The sequence below is a fragment of the Pseudophryne corroboree genome, chromosome 9, assembly GCF_028390025.1.
Source record: "Pseudophryne corroboree isolate aPseCor3 chromosome 9, aPseCor3.hap2, whole genome shotgun sequence".
Classification (NCBI taxonomy): Eukaryota; Metazoa; Chordata; class Amphibia; order Anura; family Myobatrachidae; genus Pseudophryne; species Pseudophryne corroboree.
In genome coordinates, this window is record NC_086452.1 from 425,608,391 (window position 1) to 425,629,340 (window position 20,950).

At 46.6% G+C, this 20,950-nt stretch overlaps 1 protein-coding gene across 2 annotated transcripts in view; it reads right to left on the bottom strand.

Moving 5' to 3' along the window:
• Positions 1 to 20,950, bottom strand: part of LOC134958390 (uncharacterized) — a 308,066-nt gene that overhangs the window by 115,707 nt on the left and 171,409 nt on the right. For both annotated transcript variants that reach the window (XM_063940954.1, XM_063940953.1), the window contains exons 16-19: positions 17,955 to 18,240; positions 15,601 to 15,767; positions 9,188 to 9,476; positions 940 to 1,094 (exon numbers count right to left, since the gene is read on the bottom strand). In XM_063940954.1, coding sequence (XP_063797024.1) covers positions 940 to 1,094; positions 9,188 to 9,476; positions 15,601 to 15,767; positions 17,955 to 18,240 — 897 coding nt within the window. The remainder of the gene's footprint in view (positions 1 to 939; positions 1,095 to 9,187; positions 9,477 to 15,600; positions 15,768 to 17,954; positions 18,241 to 20,950) is intronic.

The window sequence follows — 20,950 nt, forward strand, 5'->3', positions numbered from 1 at the left end:
TTGCTGGGGATAGTAATGTAAGGCAGAACGTTGCTGGGGATAGTAATGTAAGGCAGAACGTCGCTGGGGATAGTAATGTAAGGCAGAACGTTGCTGGAGATAGTAATGTAAGGCAGAACGTTGCTGGGGATAGTAATGTAAGGCAGAACGTCGCTCTGGATAGTAATGTAAGGCAGAACGTTGCTGGAGATAGTAATGTAAGGCAGAACGTTGCTGGGGATAGTAATGTAAGGCAGAACGTTGCTGGAGATAGTAATGTAAGGCAGAACGTTGCTGGGGATAGTAATATAAGGCAGAACGTTGCTGGAGATAGTAATGTAAAGCAGAACGTCGCTGGGGATAGTAATGTAAGGCAGAACGTTGCTGGGGAATGGGATAGTAATGTAAGGCAGAACGTTGCTGGGGATAGTAATGCAAGGCAGAACGTGGCTGGGGATAGTAATGTAAGGCAGATCGTTGCTGGAGATAGTAATGTAAGGCAGAACGTTGCTGGGGAAAGTAATGCAAGGCAGAACGTGGCTGGGGATAGTAATGTAAGGCAGAACGTCGCTGGGGATAGTAATGTAAGGCAGAACGTCGCTGGGGATAGTAATATAAAGCAGAACGTTGCTGGGGATAGTAATGTAAGGCAGAACGTTGCTGGAGATAGTAATGTAAAGCAGAACGTTGCTGGGGATAGTAATGTAAGGCAGACCGTTGCTGGGGATAGTAATGTAAGGCAGAACGTCGCTGGAGATAGTAATGTAAGCAGGACGTCGCTGGGGATAGTAATGTAAGGCAGAACGTCACTGGGGATAGTAATGTAAGCAGGACGTCGCTGGAAGGAGATTGATATGAAAGATTTGCTACATCATCCCTCTCTGAAGAAGAACAAACCTCTTGGGCTGTGATTCCCCCCTTTGCTTTAGGTTTCTCTGTTTAGCAAAATGTTAGTCTTACCACTGAATGTTTCAGGTACCCCAAAGACCTGCACTTCACATATGATAAGATGTTCTTCTCTTCCTGGAATTGTCACTGTCACATATTGGCCGACCATTCCATTGCAGGAAAAAAAGAGGGACTCTCCAGATTTCATGGATGATATTACTCCACATCTGTAGATAAAAGTAAAAATATGAAACAAGACCTCTCCGTATTAGATTTCCAGTAGTGGGTTAGAGAGATTCTTATAATGATTACTATCCTTTATTGTAAAATGTCTAGGACTGGGTATCCGGATGATAGGTCGACAGTTAAAAGGTCAACAGTAAATAGGTTGACACCAAATGGTCGACATTCATATGCTCGACATGGTCAAAAGGTTCAATGGGAGACATGACGATGGTCGACACAGCATATGGTCGACGTGAGATTTTTTAAATTTAAAAAATTTTTTTTTTCAGTGGAGCTAGCCATGCAAGAGGACGCTGTACACTTACTGGAGTTCCACATGCTGCATGGTAAAATTTGATGCCAAAAAACATGAAAAAACTCCTGTCAACCTTTTCATGTGTCGACCATTTATGTGTGGATCCTCTCCCAAATGTACTATAATAAGCTGTGGAAAGGAATTATACTTGGTGAGAAATAATGATGACACCTATTCACTAAAGGAAATGTTTTACATGGCAACAAAAATTTACTTTCTTAAATTACCATTTTCTGTTTCTGGTTACAATTATTAATGAGCATTCATCGTACTGTCAATATCCTATTAACTCTCATTTTGTTATAGTGACTTTGAAGTTAATCTGTGCTGCTATCAAGATGTCTTGATAGGAAATACCCAGGAATTCTCCTGCAAATTGTATTCATTATTATTATGAGGGGAGCATGTACCTTGGTGAGGGCAGGAACACAGCGGCCTGTTCTGTCTGTGACAGGGACCCGGGCCGGTTCTACCATTAGGCAGCTTTAGGCGGCTGCCTAGATGCGCCAGCCACTGGATGGCACCTCTGAATTCATCTAGCAAAAAACTTAAGGATTTCTCTGTATGCGGGTCAGTAATGAACTTACAGGTGGGAGAATGGAACACCATAAGGAGCATACAAGTATATGTATATCTGTGCGTATATACAGTTACAGTATGTATGTATACACATGCAATTAAAGGGATGCTGGCATCCCAGCATTCAGAATGCTGATGCCGGAATCTCAACAGTCAGCATCCTGAATTTTAGTATGCTGGGGAGGGTTAGGGTTAGGCTGTGGGGGTAGGGAGGGTTAGTGTATGGTTCATTCATTTCATTCAAAATGTCAGTATTATGGTGGTCAGGATGCCACTATAAGTGTTTTGATCATGGCATCCTGTACCCAGCCCCAAGTAAATATCCCCACCAGACCCCATATACAGTATTATACAGTATATAAAGAATAGATGGCACTGAAGTACTTTTAAAGTTAAATATACTGTGAACAAAGCAAAAAAAATGTTGCAGGGGTTTGCAGGTTAGCGGGCGCTAGGCTGAAGCTTTGCCTAGAGTGCTGAGAGACCTTGCACCGGCCCTGCAGGGACCCCCACCCATTGTGCTTTCCGCAGTTTGTCACTCGGTCAGGCAGACTCTGACAGTGCCAGTTACACCGGGTGTGAGCTGCCTTTAATTCACAGAGAGCAGTGAATCAGAAATAATGTACCATTGTCTGTTAAATAGAGGCAGCAAGTGGCTGTGATCATCAGTGCTGATAGGTGGCAGGACTCCTCCATCAGTCCGGCACACACAAGGTCAGCCCGGCAAGTCCCTCAGGCAGTGTTGTCCAGCCTGCTCTCTGCACTGGCCAATTCATATGACATTGTTAAAACAATGTTCTGTGCGGGGGCCAGGGGATAACTCTTTGCTTTTTGGACAGCAGTGGGCCCCTTAGTCCGCAGGGACCCCGATGCAATGCACCTGCTGCACCAATAGTAGTTGTTACGCACACCAGTGCTAACAGGAGTATACCGGTGTATGAACAGAGAGGGATGCGAAGCAAACGAACTCACAGACAGTATAACATAACATACACAGGAGGTGATGGAATAACTAATAAACACAAAGTGAACGGAGAAGCCCAAAGGCTCAGGAACTGGGTGTCTCCCTAGTGTCAGGAATGCTCAGATGGAATAGAGCGGACAATGAAGCGAGATGTAGTGATTTAACATGTGGAGCACCCGAAATGATGTTGCTAAGAGCAACAGTAAAACCCCAAAGGGTTACCAACGGGTGTGGGAATAAACTCCTTGGTCAGAGATAGTAATATAGACACAAGGAGAGTATCCACAATCCTAACCCCCACTTGCAGGGCACAGGTTCAGCTTACTGCCACTAAACTGACACCTGGACGCCCTGCACAGTGAGGGAGGATTAAGCAAGCAGGTCTGAGAGTACAGCCGCAAACCTACTGGGTTCACAGAATAGCAAAAGAACCCCAGCAGGTTAAACAACTGACTCCAGTCTTACTGCTAGGTCTGGATTGGCAGAATGAAGTACCGAATCCCAAGGCCTATTTGCAGTAAGCAACAAGTAAATACAAAGTCACACAGTACTAGCTAACTCTCTGGAACTGACTAACAAACAAAGATTCAGCAGCATTTGCCTAGCCTGAGAGGATGGTTTATATAGCAGGTGCTGTCCACGCCCCACTCAGACCTCACAGACTGTGAGCACAAAACCAGTGCCGGATTCCCTGCCGTGCACAGAGTCTGTAACCACTGCACAGTAAAAACCCGGACCGGAGTATAAGCTGCGCTCAGGTTACTTCGCTAACACTTGCCTCCCGGTTGCCATGGCGACGTGGCAGCACAGAGCAGGATATGCTAACAGTACCCCCCCTCTGACGAGGGGTCAAAGAACCCCTACCACCGGGTTTATCGGGGAACTGCGAGAAGAAAGAGCGTATCAGTCTGGGGGCATGAAGATCACAACTGTGCACCCACGACCGCTCCTCCGGGCCATACCCCTTCCAGTGCACCAAAAATGACAGCCGACCCCGAACCATCTTGGAGTCAAGAACCCTTTCAACCACAAACTCCCTCTGACCCCGTATCAGAAGAGGAGAAGGTCTTCCACTGGAAGAAGGATTACTAACCGCCAGTTTTAAAAGGGAACAATGAAATGTTTTATTGATACCCAATGAACGGGGCAGATCTAACTGAAATGCCACCGGATTGATAACCCTGGTGATCTTATAAGGGCCGATGAACCGGGGGCCTAACTTATGAGATGGCTGTCTCAACTTCAAATTCTTGGTGGACAACCAGACGAAGTCTCCTAATTTGAAGCTGCAGGGTCTTCTCCGCTTATCAAAAACCCTTTTGGTCACTAATGACACAGACACAAGGGCTTTCTTCACTTTCCTCCAAATACCCCTAAGGGCCGAAACCACAGAGGAACCACCAGGCGTGGAATCCAGGGGGTCAAAAGAATTGGCCTTAGGATGATGCCCATACACACAAAGGAAGGGAGAGATCCCTGTAGCAGAGTGAGCCGCGTTGTTATAGGCAAACTCCGCCATGGACAGATGAGTAACCCAGTCAGTATGACACTTGGAGACATAACACCTGAGGAACTGCTCCAAGGACTGGTTCACCCTCTCAGTCTGCCCATTAGACTGTGGATGGTAGCCTGACGACAAGCTCACAGAAATCTGGAGATCAGAACAAAATGCCCTCCAGAATTTGGCCACAAACTGGGATCCACGGTCAGAGACCACATCAAGTGGCAACCCGTGGAGGCGCACAACATGCTGCATAAATAACTCAGACAGGCGTCTGGCCGATGGCAACCCAACCAGTGGAACGAAATGCGCCATCTTAGAAAACCTGTCAACGACAACCCAAATGGCTGTCATCCCCGAGGATTTGGGCAAGTCCACCACAAAATCCATGGAAATGTGGGTCCATGGCTTAGATGGAATAGAGAGTGGATGTAATGGGCCGACAGGAACCCCTCTAAAAGTTTTATATCGGGCACAAACGTCACATGCCCGAACCCACTGATCCACATCCCTAGCCACCGAGGGCCACCACACCGCCCTAGACAGCAACTCCCGAGTTCTGGCAATACCCGGATGCCCTGCCGACCTCTTGGCATGGAATTCCAGGAACACTCGCTGTCTTAACCTAGGAGGCACAAACAAGAGATCTACCGGAAGGTCTGGAGGAGCCTGCTCCTGTGCTCTAAGGACTAATGACAAAAGGTCCTGGGTAATACCCACTTTAATACATGATGGGGACACAATGGGCAATGGCTCCTCGGTGGTCTCTTGGACTGGAGCAAAACTCCGTGAGAGCGCATCAGCCTTGATGTTTTTTGACCCAGGGCGATATGTTATCAAAAAGTTAAAGCGAGCAAAAAACAAAGCCCATCGTGCCTGCCTGGCATTGAGCCGCTTCGCTGACTCTAAATATGCCAGATTCTTATGGTCGGTGAGAATTGAGACCACAAACTTAGCCCCCTCAAGCCAGTGTCTCCACTCCCCGAGTGCATCCTTTATAGCCAACAATTCCCGGTTACCCACATCATAATTCATCTCGGCAGACGAAAATTTACGGGAAAAGTAAGCACAGGGATGAAGGCGATTATCAGACACCCCCATCTGAGAGAGCACTGCCCCAATACCTATCTCAGAGGCATCCACTTCTACCACAAAAGGACGCTCTGGATCTGGGTGTCGCAGCACCTTGGCCGAGACAAATGCCCTTTTGAGACGGGCAAAGGCCGCTTTGGCCTCACAAGACCAGTGAGCAACATCCGCCCCTTTCTTAGTGAGTGCCACCAAGGGGGCCACTATAGACGAAAATCTAGCGATAAATCGTCTATAAAAATTTGCAAAGCCCAGAAAACGCTGAAGCGCCTTCAAACTAGTGGGCTGCACCCAATCCAGGACTGCCTGTACCTTAGAACCCTCCATTTGGAAACCTTCTGAGGAGATAATATACCCTAGAAATGCGATTTGCTGGACTTCAAATTCGCACTTCTCCACCTTCACCCCAAGCTGGTGGTCTCTGAGTTTCTGGAGGACTAAGCGTACATGCTTCCGATGTTCCTCCAGGGAATGGGAGAAGATTAGGATGTCATCTAGATAAACAACTAAGAATCTATCCAAATATTCCCTGAGCACATCGTTCATGAATTCCTGGAAGACTGCCGGGACATTGGAGAGCCCAAAAGGCATCACCAAATATTCATAATGCCCTGAGTGGGTATTAAAAGCAGTCTTCCATTCATCCCCCTCTCTTATTCAGATTAGATTGTAAGCACCGCGTAGGTCAATCTTAGAAAAAATGGTGGCAGTACGAAGCTGGTCAAACAAAACCGAAATGAGAGGCAGTGGGTATGAGTTTTTAATCGTGATACGGTTCAATTCCCTGAAGTCGATGCAGGGTCGCAACGAACCGTCCTTTTTACCCACGAAGAAGAACCCCGACCCAACTGGGGACTGTGAGGGTCTGATAAATCCCTTAGCCAAGTTCTCCTGAATGTACTCTGCCATAGCCTGAGTCTCAGGACGTGACAGGGAGTACAACCTGCTCTTGGGAAGCTTAGCATCCGGCAACAAATCAATGGCACAGTCATAGGGGCGATGGGGAGGTAGTACCTCCGCAACTTTTTTGGAGAACACATCCGCAAAATCTGCATAACATCCTGGCAATCCTGGCAAACTTAGCCGCGAGAGCCTGACTGGAAGGCTCAAGCAACTCCTGAAACAATCACTACCCCAACTAAGAATCTCCCCAGAGACCCAGTCAAATTGAGGGTTATGGGCCCTTAACCAGGGTAACCCCAAAACCAATGGGGCAAAAGAACAGACAGTCACATAGAAAGACAATTTTTCAGAGTGTGTGGCTCCAATAAACAAAGGAATTTGGCTGGTGCAGGAGGTAATTTTACCCTGGGACAATGGTTCCCCGTTTAACCCACAGATCTCAATCTCTGATGCCAAAGGTACTGAGGGAACAGAGTGTTCCAGGGCGAATTGACGGTCCATGAAAACCCCATCGGCCCCACTGTCAACAAAGGCCTCAGCCTTGACAGTTTGGCCGAGGATCTCCAAAGTCACCGGAATGAGAAAAGTCTTTTTGGGAAATTCTGACTTCTGGCCTGACAGGATATTTCCCATCACCCTCAGGCCCTGAAGTTTTCCGGCTTTTCTGGGCATGATACTACAACATGACCCTTATTCCCACAGTACAAACACAAACCCTGCTGTCTCCTCCACGTCTTCTCACGCGAGGAGAGGCGGGTAGCCCCAATCTGCATAGGCTCCTCGGAATATTCCTCAGAGTCTGAGGTTCCCTTGGGAAAAAAGGAAACTGCGGTCTCCCTTTCAAACCTACGCTCTCTCAGCCGTCTATCCACCCGGATGGATAACTGCATGAGCTGATCTAAGCTATCAGGCGAGGGATATTGTACCAGTTGGTCCTTTATCTGGTCAGAAAGGCCCCTTCGGTACTGGTTTCTCAGGGCTGGGTCATTCCACTGGGTATCATGAGCCAACCTCCGAAACTCCGTACTATAAACCTCAGCTGGCCGTCGCCCTTGCTTAAGGACCGTAATCTGAGCCTCGGCTGAAGCCATCTTGTCAGGGTCATCATACAAAATGCCCAGTGCCGTAAAAAAAGCATCAACACTTTTAAGTGACGGACAGTCAGGCTGCAACCCGTATGCCCAGACCTGTGGGTCTCCTTGTAGCAAGGAAATCACCATGCCCACCCGCTGAATCTCTGACCCAGAAGACTGGGGCCTAAGCCTGAAATATAGCTTACAGCTCTCCTTGAAACAAAAGAACTGCGAGCGATCTCCAGAAAAACGATCCGGGAGATTTACTTTCGGCTCCTTAACCCCTGAACTTGCCGCTGCTGCTGCGGGAGCTCCGCTAGCGGCCTGCGGGGTGTTCATTTTAATGGACATCTCATTAAATTGTCGAGTCAGGACTTGCACCTGATCGACCACCTGTTGCAAAGTATTTTGAGGGATATGCTCCATATTCCCACAAAATTTCAACAGGAGGAGGGCTGCTGAATATGTTATGCACACCAGTGCTAACAGGAGTATACCGGTGTATGAACAGAGAGGGATGCGAAGCAAACGAACTCACAGACAGTATAACATAACATACACAGGAGGTGATGGAATAACTAATAAACACAAAGTGAACGGAGAAGCCCAAAGGCTCAGGAACTGGGTGTCTCCCTAGTGTCAGGAATGCTCAGATGGAATAGAGCGGACAATGAAGCGAGATGTAGTGATTTAACATGTGGAGCACCCGAAATGATGTTGCTAAGAGCAACAGTAAAACCCCAAAGGGTTACCAACGGGTGTGGGAATAAACTCCTTGGTCAGAGATAGTAATATAGACACAAGGAGAGTATCCACAATCCTAACCCCCACTTGCAGGGCACAGGTTCAGCTTACTGCCACTAAACTGACACCTGGACGCCCTGCACAGTGAGGGAGGATTAAGCAAGCAGGTCACACAGTACTAGCTAACTCTCTGGAACTGACTAACAAACAAAGATTCAGCAGCATTTGCCTAGCCTGAGAGGATGGTTTATATAGCAGGTGCTGTCCACGCCCCACTCAGACCTCACAGACTGTGAGCACAAAACCAGCGCCGGATTCCCTGCCGTGCACAGAGCCTGTAACCACTGCACAGTAAAAACCCGGACCGGAGTATAAGCTGCGCTCAGGTTACTTCGCTAACACTTGCCTCCCGGTTGCCATGGCGACGTGGCAGCACAGAGCAGGAGATCCTAACAGTAGTTCTGCCTCTGGTTTTCGAGTCAAACTGAGGGCCAGATTTATTAAGCTTGGTGAAGTGATAAAGTGGACGGAGATAAAGCACCAGTCAATCAGCTCCTAACTTCCATGTTACAGGCTGGGTTTATCACTTCACCAGGCTTAATACATCTGCCCCTGAGTCTTGGCTCAAGTCTTCCCGCAAGTTTGAATCTAAAAACTGTATCCCACTGGTCAAAACTGACTCGAAGTTAAATTTATTGATGTGAATAATACTACAGGTCCATGTTACATGTTATTAGCTGTTTTTATGCATTTTTAAAGAAATTCAGATCTAACACCAAAACACGATGATTTAGAACCAAAATTCGGGGGCTTCGCACATATCTAATTTTTAGTACTTTTGAATAAACGTGTTGATACTTGAAAACTCAAAGTTATGGTTGAAACACAAGTTACTTCAGTGATGAACAAATGTTGAAGAGACAGACCTTGGATTTAACGTCCCCCCATTTACTGGTGAGCTTCCAATGCGGATCTCAGCGCCAACAATCCGGTCCTGACAGCATTCCAACACCCGATTGGTGATAACTACGGAGAAGACTTTGTATGTTGACTGTAGGTCCACCTTCCACCACGGTGAAGCATCTCGTTGTGTGATGGAACATTGAGACATAATGTGATTGTTAGCTAGGGAGCCGTCATTGGAATTTTCAGCATTTCCAGAAGAAGAAAACGTGCTAGATTGGGTGGCAATGCCATTAAGAGCCACATTATGGTCTGAAAAAAATATAAATGACATAATTAAATGTGCAATTTAAGCAAGATAATGATTGCCTAAAGTGACAAACATAAACAAATCATATTTAAACATAGTTGCATTGGCAAAGGTTTATACAGCTCTCGGAAGGCTTTTTACACGCGTTTCACTAGGAACAGAGCATCTGTGTTACAGCAATGCATCTTTTCTTGCAGGTCCAAGTGTAACCAGTTTTGTAGTGGGCGGGTTAAAACAACTTGTATCTAATCAGATTGCTGTAATGTTCCCAGAATCAGGAGATGAGTGTGTTGACCAGTTACGAGGAGTGACCCGTCCACTCATTTGACAGTTTAAGTGTGGACAGGGAGGCATTTTGCCATAAGACAAAATGTCTTCCCCAAAAACCATTATATTGCATCCTATAGCTTTAGGGGTCTATTTATTAAAATTATTTTTACTGAAATAATGTGAAAAGGGTGTGAAAACACCCTTTTTCACATTATTTTAGTATTACCTGAATGTATTAAAGGGCAGTTGGAGCAGTTTTCATGAAAAACTGCTCCAAACCCTTTAATTCACTTTTTTTTTAGTAACCCACATCACCATACTTATAATGGGAAATGTGAGGTGGACAAATATACTAAAAAAAAAAAAAAAGTGAAAAAATACCGCAGTGTGCCCTGTGATAATCTCGCCAGCTCAGGCTGGCGCGTTCACAGGGCAGCACTGCGAAAAGCATCATTTCGGCCAGCTTTCACAGTGTAAAAAGGAAAAAAAAACGAACCCCCCATACTTACCTGTCCAGGGAGCCGGTGTCCGCTGCTCCCCATGTGCTGCAAAGTGACTCCAGTGCACTACAGTGATGCTGCAAAGCGGCAGCGCACTTTACAGCACTGGGGGTCACCACAGCGTGCAGGATTCGACGCCGGGCAGCCCAGCAGGACCGGCTCCCTGGACTGGTGAGTATATTGAACTTCTGGAGCGGGGCGGGGGGGGGGGGTCGACCGGGTAGTGGCGATGTCAGCGGGGGCGGCGCATGTGCAGCAGGACATCGGGGTATTTTTTCAGGAGAATACCCCGATGATGCTGCGGAGTGTCATCGCAGGGACAGAGCTTGACCACAAGCTCTGTCTCTGCACGCGATAATTGATTCATCCCTGCGAAGTACTCAATTATCGCAGTGCAAGTTTGGGCGATTTTATCACCTGTCATCCGCATCCTGGATGCGGATGGTGATAAATAGGCCCCTTAGTCTCCTTGAAAGCTATAGTATTTTATTAGGTGTAGACAATGCTCTAAACAGGTGGGAATCCGGTCTATATTTCTACAGTACAAAGGTCTACAGTCAATAGGTCTACCACTAATGGTAGACATGTATTAGGTCGACATGTAAAAGGTAGACTGTTCAAAAGGTTGACCGGGTCAAAATGTCGACCTGTGTGTCACGTATGGTCGATGCAAGTTTTTTTTTTTCTCTTTTCTTTTTTTTTACTTTTTCATAGTTTACCATCCACGTGGATTACAACTGGGGATAGTAATCCGTGGCAAGCGCAGCTGAACGAGGCACCTTGCCTTCGCGAGCTATGCGAGGGGACGTGGTACACTAATGAGGCTTGTTTGGGCAGAAAAGTGTCAAACACTTTGACCATGTCAACATTTTCTACTGTCTACATATTCTATGTCGACCTTTTGACCCTGTCCACCTAATGCATGTCTACCACTAGTGGTGGACCTATTGACTGGAGACCTTTTTAGTGTAGGATAGAATAGAATAGGGCTAATTTGAGTCATGGACCTGCCCAAATATAGGCAACATGTTAAATGTCCAGCTAGGTATGTATGTATCTTGGATCATTGCTATACTAACATGAAGAAGAAGAAAGAAGGATAGGCAGGCGCACTGGTATGTTCACCCCAGTAGGTGAAAGACAAATTATGAACCGGAGTGAACACCAGATAAGTGTAACATATTGAAATCAAATGTTAATAAAGATATCGTCATAGCATATGTAAGACATAGATCATCATTAAAGAACTGGTGTTTCGTTTATTTTCTTTCCTTTCTTTTGTTTTAATATGTGGTCACTGCTATACTACCCTTAGGGACACCTATCGGGCTGTCCCCAGGGCAGCATTAGGTGTCTCTGATCATTGCTTGATCCAAATGCTCCCCACTTCTAGGCAAAAATTGAGATAAGTGAAACCTGTGATCAGGACTGCCCAGGAATGGACAAAGAAGGCAAAGGAGGAACTTCAGGCCTGTATTGACTGTGCGGACTAGACTATCTTTGAGGCTGTGGCCAAGGACTTGAATGATTGGACTAACACTGTGACATCCTATATTAGCTTCTGTGAGAGTTTGTGTGTTCCAACAAAATCCATCTGCATTTTAATAATGATAAGCCATGGTTTAATTCTTAACTTAGGGGGTCATTCCGAGTTGTTCGCTAGTTGCCGATTTTCGCTATACTGCGATTAGTCACTTACTGCGCATGCGCAAGGTTCGCAGAGCGCATGCGCTTAGTTATTTTACACAAAAGTTAGGTATTTTACTCACGGCATAACAAAGCTTTTCATCATTCTGGTGATCGTAGTGTGATTGACAGGAAGTGGGTGTTTCTGGGCGGAAACTGGCCGTTTTCTGGGAGTGTGCGAAAAAACGCTGGCGTTTCTGGGTAAAACGCGGGAGTGTCTGAAGAAACGGGGGAGTGTCTGGGTGAACGCTGGGTGTGTTTGTGACATCAAACCAGGAACGAAACTGACTGAACTGATCGAAATGTAGGAGTAAGTCTGGAACTACTCAGAAACTGCTAAGAAATTTCAATTCGCAATTCTGCTAATCTTTCGTTCGCAATTCTGCTATGCTAAGATACACTCCCAGAGGGCGGCGGCTTAGCGTGTGCAATGCTGCTAAAAGCAGATAGCGAGCGAACAACTCGGAATGAGGGCCTTAGGCAGTTGTGTCACTCCAAAGAGGAGGCTTACAGTAGTGGGGACAAGGAGTTGTATAGGCAGGCCAGAAACACGTTGACCAGGGAAATCAAGGTTGCCAAGAAGTGTTTCACTGACAAGTTGGTGAATAACTTTGAGGCAAATGATTCGGTATCGGTGTGGAGAGAACGCAGGTCATTAAATACAAAAACACACCCAACCGAACTGTCATGAGCTGGACATTGGTTGATGAGCTAAATGCCTTTTATTGTAGGCTTGAAAGGCCTTATGTTTTAGACAATCACCCAATAAATGCATTGCCGGTAGCAAATAGCCAACATTGTAGTTTACAGGTGGATCAGGATGAGGTTGCAAAGTTATTTGGACGGTTCAAGTCTAGGAGGGCTTCAGGACCAGATGGTGTATCACCACTTGTGCCGAAGACCTGTGCCGAGCAGCTGGCACCTGTTTTCTCAAGGATATTTAATAAATCCTTGGAATTATGTGTGGTTCCCTTATGCTTCAAATGCTCCACTAGTGTCCCGATACCTAAGAAATCAGCTATTTATACTGCACTCCAAGTTGTTAAACTATGGGGTTCCACTATCCACTTGTGAATGGATTGTTGATTTTCTGGCAGACAGGAAACAGTGTGTGAAAGCAGGGTAAGTTACTTCTAGTGTTCAAAAGATCAGTACTGGTGCCCTTCAGGGGTACGTCCTATCCCCTATGCTTTTTTCATTATACACTAATGATTGCTACGCTGAGGAGGATTCCGTGAAATTTCTGAAATTCGCGGATGACATCATTGTTGTTGGCTTGATTAGGGATGGCAATAAGTCAGCATATAGGAGAGAGATGGTCGTGGATTTTAGGGGGGGGGGGGCACAATCCCTGCAATTCCACTTACAATAGCTGGCAATAGTGTGTCCATGGTGGGCTCCTTTAAGTTGCTGGGGTCATATATCTCACGGGGATTAATATTGTCGCAGTTGTCAAAAAAGCAAAGACTGTTCTTTTTACCTGGCTGATCCTGTTTTTTACCTGGCTGATCCTGTTTTATTCGGCTATAATTGAATTTGTGTTATGCTCGTCAGTAATAGTCTGGTTTGGTTCAGCAACTGAATGCGACAAGGCTAGGCTCCAAAGAATTGTAAGAACATTGGAGAGGATTATTGGGGTGGGTTTGCCTTCTGTTCAAGAGCTGTATCTATCAAGGGTGAAGAAACGAGCCAGCAATATTGTAATGGACCAGATGCATACTGGCTGGTCCTTGCTTCAGAAGCTGCTGTCGGGGAGGCGATACTGAATGTTCCCTGTTAAAACTGCTAGACACGGGAATAGTTTTTATCACAGGCAATTTGCCTGTTAAATAATTGTTGATTCAGGTATTTTCCCTCTTTTAAAATAGGGTTGCTTTTTAGAGCTGTTATTCATTTCTTGTATATGGTATTGTTTTTGTCCTACAATATGTATGTGGTATAGTTGTAAAAATCTTTTTTGTTGTGTTGCAGTTGACCGGAAACAAATTCTGGGTATGCGCAAGTATACCTGGTCAATATTTTTTTATTCTATTCTATTCATATAAATATGACAGATCCTGTGCACAAATCTCACATTTAGGGGTGGGTCAGCTGCATGTATGCGCAAAAATTTGCATTTGGTAAATACATATATGCCCGACTTTAGGCCCTTGTGGCAGAATTAGATATAGGTGAAAACTTGCATGGGTGCAAAATTTTAAGCTGGGAAAACGAGGCGGTAAAGTAATAACTTACTTTTAAATGTAGGCAAATAGTTCACTGCCACGCATTCTGCACTCACCTACCAACCAACGCTATTCTCACACTGCAATTTAGAATTGGGATCAGAAGTGCCATCCTCACAACTATAAATCAGGATGTGGCTTTTAGAGTCCTACTCTCTCCATAGCACAAAATGTTTTATTCTATTAATTTATTCAAAATTAGTCCATAACAAGTTGTATACTCAAACATCTGCAGGTTCAGTATATGTTCTCATTCAGTAAAACATGGAATGGACAGATGTGTGACCCACCCATTCAAGACATCCAAGTTCCATGACCAATGACCTGCCCATTCAACACACTCCTGCTCCATGAACTATGACCCAACCATTCAACACACTCCTTCTCCATGAACTATGATCCAACCATTCAACACACTCCTGCTTCATGGCCTTTGACCCACCCAGTCAACACACTGCTACTGCACGACCTATGACACACACATTCAATACACACACACCTGCTCCATGACCCATACATTGAACACACTCCTGGTCCATGACCTATGACCAACCCATTTAACACACTCCTGCTCCATGACCTATGAACCAGCCATTGAACACACTTATGCTTCATGGCCTATGACCCACCCATTCAACACACCCATGCTCCATGTCCTGTGGCCATGCAACACACTCCTGATCCATGACCGATCCATTGAACACATTCCTGCTCCATGACCTATGACCCACCCATTCAACACACTCCTGCTTCATGGCCTATGATCCACCCATTCAACACACCCATGTTCCCTGTGCTATGATCATTTAACAAACCCTTGCTCCGTGTCCTATGACCATGCAACACATGACCTATGACATAGGGGGTGATTCTGAGTTGATCGCACGCAACTGATTTTCACTAAGCTGCGATCAGGTCTCTACTGTGCATGTGTATGCATCGCAATGCACACGCGCGTCGTACGGGTACAATGCGGATCGTATCTGAGCGTTGGATTTAACGAAGAATCCATATGCACAGTCAATCGCAAAGAGATTGACAGGAAGAGGGCGTTTATGGGTGTCAACTAACCGTTTTCTGGGAGTGGTAGGGAAAACGCAGTCGTGTCCGGGCGTTTGGAGGGCGGGTGTGTGACATCAATTCCGACACCAAAAACATTGAAGTGATCATAAGAGCTGAGTAAGTTCAGACCTACTCTGAAACTGCACGAAATGTTTTTGTAGGGCTTGGCTGCACAAGCGTTCGCACACTTGCAAAGCGAAAATACACTCCCCCGTGGGCGGCGATTATGCATTTACACGGCTTCTAAAAACAGATAGCGAGCGATCAACTCGGAATGAGGGCCATAGTTGGGAAACTGAAATCTTGCGATGAGTAACAACTGAAAATTGTCATTCAGATAACTACAACATATAAATTACGAGAGGCATAATTATATCACTTACACATTTCTTTTTTTACTTCTCCAGTTGATTCAGCGAACACTTGAACTTCACATAAACTCAGCCACTCTTTGCGGCCAGGAATAGTGATAGAGACAAAACGACCTTCCATCCCATCGCAGTCAAAGGAGACAGTCTGTCCGTTCCCTATGCTGATAATCTTAGCACACCTGCACCAATCGAAACGATTGTTTCTAAATTAATAATTTACACACTTATACCGTAGTAATACATATGTTGCTTATACATTACATGGGGGATACCACTGAGGAAGGTTGAGACAGAAAATAACTTAAGAATACTAATGGGTGGAACACTACATTGCTCTGTTTGGGGGTCTGGTGTCGTAGTCCATCCTATTGGGGTCTTTGCTCCATCTTTCTAATCAAGGCTTCGCTGCACATTGTTTGTGCTTGCAGTGGCTGTAGGCAGTGGCAAAACTGTCACCGTCTCAGGTATGGTGGCTGTAATATCCTTACAAAGAATTAAGGTTCAAAAAGGGTTGAGATTACCTAAAGGAGAAAAAAAAGGGGCAGACTAGATGGGCCAAGTGGTTCTTATCTGCCGTCAAATTCTATGTTTCTATATTTCTACTCCACCCTTGCCTCCATCCCCATAGCCGCTGAACCCCATACAATGGGCAGCTATAATTCAATCACTGAATACTAATAACGGAAATGTGAGTGCACCATGCCAAGCAGCCACTGCGAAGGCAAATCAAATTCTGAGCACATAAAAGGGGATAAATATCTTACCATGGTGTAAGTCACTACATAGTACAAAAATGGGGAACCCTGCTCACTAAGATGGATATCTAATATGGTCGGATAGTGCTTCTGTGTACAGAGGTAGCCCAAACCTCACTGACATATTCTAAATGCAAAAACAGTGGAGGTACAGCACTCAACCCTTTGTGTGGTATGATGAGCAGGAATAAGCAGTGCTAGTGTTAATATATAAAACCAGTTTACTGATATCACACAATAAGACAATACAATTAAGATCTGAGTCTGTCTCAGGGTTTCCCGCCAGACTAGGATCCCAAAACAAGGCAAAACGTCATTATCGCGCTGTCGGATTCTCGCAGGGCTTTGGATTCTATAAAGGTCCCAGTGATCAGTGCCATTTTCACTCCAGCTGTGGAGAGTGTACTGAACAGACGTGTTTGTATCAGTGCTGGGGCATGGGACGTGGGCAGGGCCGGATTAAGGGCCACATGGGCTTGAAAATATTTAAGGGCCTATTGTGAGAAATGTGGGAGGTGTGATCAGTGCTGTGTAGGTGTGACCAGAGACATCTGGGCGTGTACACCCCATCACTATAAGCGCCGATGTCTATACCCACACCACATTACTTTGCTACCTTCCCACACCACATTACTGCACTACCTTCCCACACCACAATACTGCACTACTTCCCACACCACCATACTGCGCTACTTTCCCGCACCACCGTACTGTGCTACCTTCCCGCACAACATTACTGCACTACTGTCCCGCACCACATTACTGCGCCACTTTCCCATACCACATTATGGCACTAGCTTCCCACACCACCATACCGCGCTACATTCCCGCACCACCGTACTGCGCTAACTTCCCGCACCAGATTACTGCGCTACTGTTCTGCACCACATCACTGCGCCACTTTCCCATACCACATTATGGCACTACCTTCCCGCACCACCGTACTGTGCTACCTTGCGGCACCACCAATCTGCACTATCTTCCCATACCACAAAAGAGGGATGCAGCTGGGGTATAGGAGCAGGAGGGGAGGCGGGCCTGGTCCTGGAGGTGGGAGGGACTATCTGGACATTGCTGCCTACTCACTCACAATTCAGTAACAGGACAGCCCGTGGCTGGGGGAGCGACCAGCCACATCATCCGAGCAGGTACACTAGCAGAGGTGAGCAGCAGGGCGGGCTGGACTCAGCGCCGGTGGGGTTGATGCTGGAGGGGGTGTGGCCTAGGATGCTGCAGGCTGCAGTAGAATGAAACATTTCCTGTCTACAGCAGCACAGATATCTGCAGAAGCTGTGGGCCTATTCTAAGTCACTACATAGGCCACATCTTTAGAGCAGAGTACATTCTGTGGTATGTACTGTATGCATGTCATTATGTTGACACAAGAGTGTCGACATGGATGTTCAGCGCTGCGTTCATAAATTGTGGGGTCCAGTACAGATGTAACAGACAGGGCCCCCTTATCCTGGATTTCTCCATAATCATAGCACAGGGCTCTAATCTGTGAGTCTGGAGGTACCGCAAGTGCGGCACATAGCCTCCTATACTCGTCATTCTCAGCTAATTGAATTGACCCCATAAAATGTAGAAACAGAAGCTTATTTTTGTTACCTGGGATTATATGTGCTGCCCTGTTCTTCCGAGTTGCCAATGCGGATCTCAGCTTCATTTAAGCGAAAACCACAGCAGTCTCCGCGGTTGGTGATGGCAACAGATGATACGCGCATTCTAGACACCAGATCCACACGCCACCAGGGCCCCAAATCATTAAGGGTGTGCGTGCAGCTTCCTGACCAGTAGTTTGCAAATATCTTTCCATCCGCAGCTAATTTAGCAGATTTGCTTTTATCATAGTAGCTGGACTGAGCGGTGAGGCCACGCGGAGCTACATTGGGAACTACGGGGATACAACAAAAATGACGCACTGTGTTATGTACTGTCAGACACGGTACAATACAAATATATTTTACATTTATATAAAGACAATAGCATATATAACAAGGTAATAATCAGCTGTTAATAGGCTCAAATGCACCCAGCAAGGCTCCACCCACTGTGGACGCAACTTCATCACCACCATGACACCATGGCATTGAGCACAGAGGGCAGGACAGTCATCTTCGGTAAACGCAGCACTGAACAGGGCGTCCTGAGGATGCTCTGTTTAGCTGCACAGGCTGCAGGGTGCCCGTTTGATGCCCGCAGGATGCTCCAGTGGGGCTGCAGCAGTCATCGAAGTTGCACAATGCTGCTCCATCTGCAAGGGAATCATCGATGGTTTCACCCACCTACGGTCATCCCTGCTTTTCTATTCCCCAGGCTGCAGGCCAATCAGAGCCTTCGGGGAATGGAGCTAAGCTCCGTGTCCCGGCACCTTGTAAAAAAAATACATATGGTGGTTTTGTATCATTGATGGCGTGAAACCATCTGGTTCTCCCCCACCAATGGTAAAAGTATTCAACATCAAACACAGACCATCGATGATTTTTAATAATTGATGGTGAATGGCCATCCCTAGAGGATAGGGATACACTATCAGGCTGTTATACTTTTGACAGAACTTCTCATCTGACCACCTATCGGATCAAGGGTGTTTTAACAGAGGAGGGGGCCCCTGTGCAGACTCCGGGTGTGCCCCCTCCTCTGCATGGCTGAGTAGTCTCCGGCACTGTGCCGGAGTCTACTGAGCACGTGTAGGTCTCCTGAAACATGGCACCCGCCATGTTCTGGAGACCAATTTCACTACTGTTCATGCGCAGCGGGCAATTCGGCTGTGATTTTTGCCGCGGCTGCAGCGCCGATGCGGGACTCCGGAAAGGTAAGTATTCAATATGGCTGCAGTGAGTGCGGTGGGGGCCCTTCCTGGACCGCACACGTTGCACCCATTATAGAATCGTCAATGTATCAGATCACAGCAGCCACCTTTCCTGGGAAGAGAGAGAGACTAATCTGTTCCTGTATTTTCACATCAATATATTTTATTTTCCATGTCTAATTATTATGTGTATGTGTTTTGTATTATTTATTTGAAAATTAACATTGGGCCTGATTCAGGTCCTGACGTTGTCGCGGTGCATGCTGCAAAGTATCGATGTTTGATACTTTGCGCATGCACCAGACCTGTACTGCCCATGTGCAGTATGGGTCTGTGAGGTTGGTTGCACCACGGTGATTAGCAGTCTGATGCTGTTTTTGGGCAAGGAGGGGGCGGCGATAGCTTCCATGTCTCAAAAGGGAGGCATGTCTGTGCCTTTGTGGGGGTGAGGGACGGGACCAATATCATATGCGCACGCAGGGTGGGGTTCCGAGTACCTAAACCCCCCCTGGCCGCCGGCCCGGATCCATCTCACAGTGACTATTCAGCAGTCTGGTGAAGGAGGGATAGTTTATATTAAATTGTGCTGGCCTGGTGAGGTACATGCTGTACCAATTACTGCAGCAGTTTGTGAGAAGCATATGCACAGGTGCGGGGGTGGGGGACTGTGCTAGCTGTTAATGGGTGTGTGTATGCTGTGTGCATGTATATTACTCTGTATGTATGAATGCTATGTGCATGTTTACTATGTGTGTGTGTGTGTGTGTGTGTGTGTGTGTGTGTGTGTGTGTGTGTGTATCTATACTGTGTACGTATATATATATGTATGCTGTATGTATGCATACCTCCCAACTTTCTAGATGGATGTGTCAGGACGCTCGTGTGGCATAGCCACACGTGACCCAAAAGGGAATGTGGCTTAATGTGAGAGCGGCGTGGCCTCAGTTGAGTGGGCATGGCCGAGCGCCACGGACCCATTTTTTAGTTATTTTGGGGAGTGCCCAGCGCTCCCCGAGCAGCTGGACAGCCTCCTGCTCCCCTCCCAGCACTGAATAGATGCCGTGCACATGGCATCTATTCAGAGATCACTCACTGCTTTGCAGAGCAGAGCAGCGGGTGATCAAAGCCTCCCCAACTGCCCCTACACCCGCAAGACACTGCGACCCGCGGGAGGGACAGTGGGACAGTGTCCAAATAGCGGGACTGTCCCGCTGAAATCGGGACAGTTGGGAGGTATGTGTATGTATGTATGTATGTATGTATGCTGTACACATGTATACTGTGTTAGTATGTATGTATTCTGTGTGCATGTATACTGTGTGTATGCATGTATACTGTTTGTGTATGTATGCTGTGTGCATCTATGCTGTGTATGCATGTATATATGTATGTATGTATGTATGCTGTACGCATGTTTACTGTTTTAGGATGTATGTATACTGTATGTACCCCATGGCAGTCAGTCCACATGGTCAGAGATGATCTGATACTGTGTCCTAGAACGCAGCTCGGATCAGTGATGCATACGGGAGACGTGACGCCCTCTCCTGCATTACCATATTAGTGCTATCACCATCCCTCCCAACTGTCCCGAATCCAGCGAGACAGTCCCGCTATGTATTCAGATACTGTCCTGCGGGCTGTGTGTGTGTGTGTGTGTGTGGGGGGGGGGGGGGGGGGGGGGCAGTTGGGGAGGCTTTGATCTCCCGCTGCTCTGCTCTGAAAAGCAGCGAGTGATCTCTGAATAGATGCCATGCGCACAGCATCTATTCAATTCTGGGAAGTGAGCAAG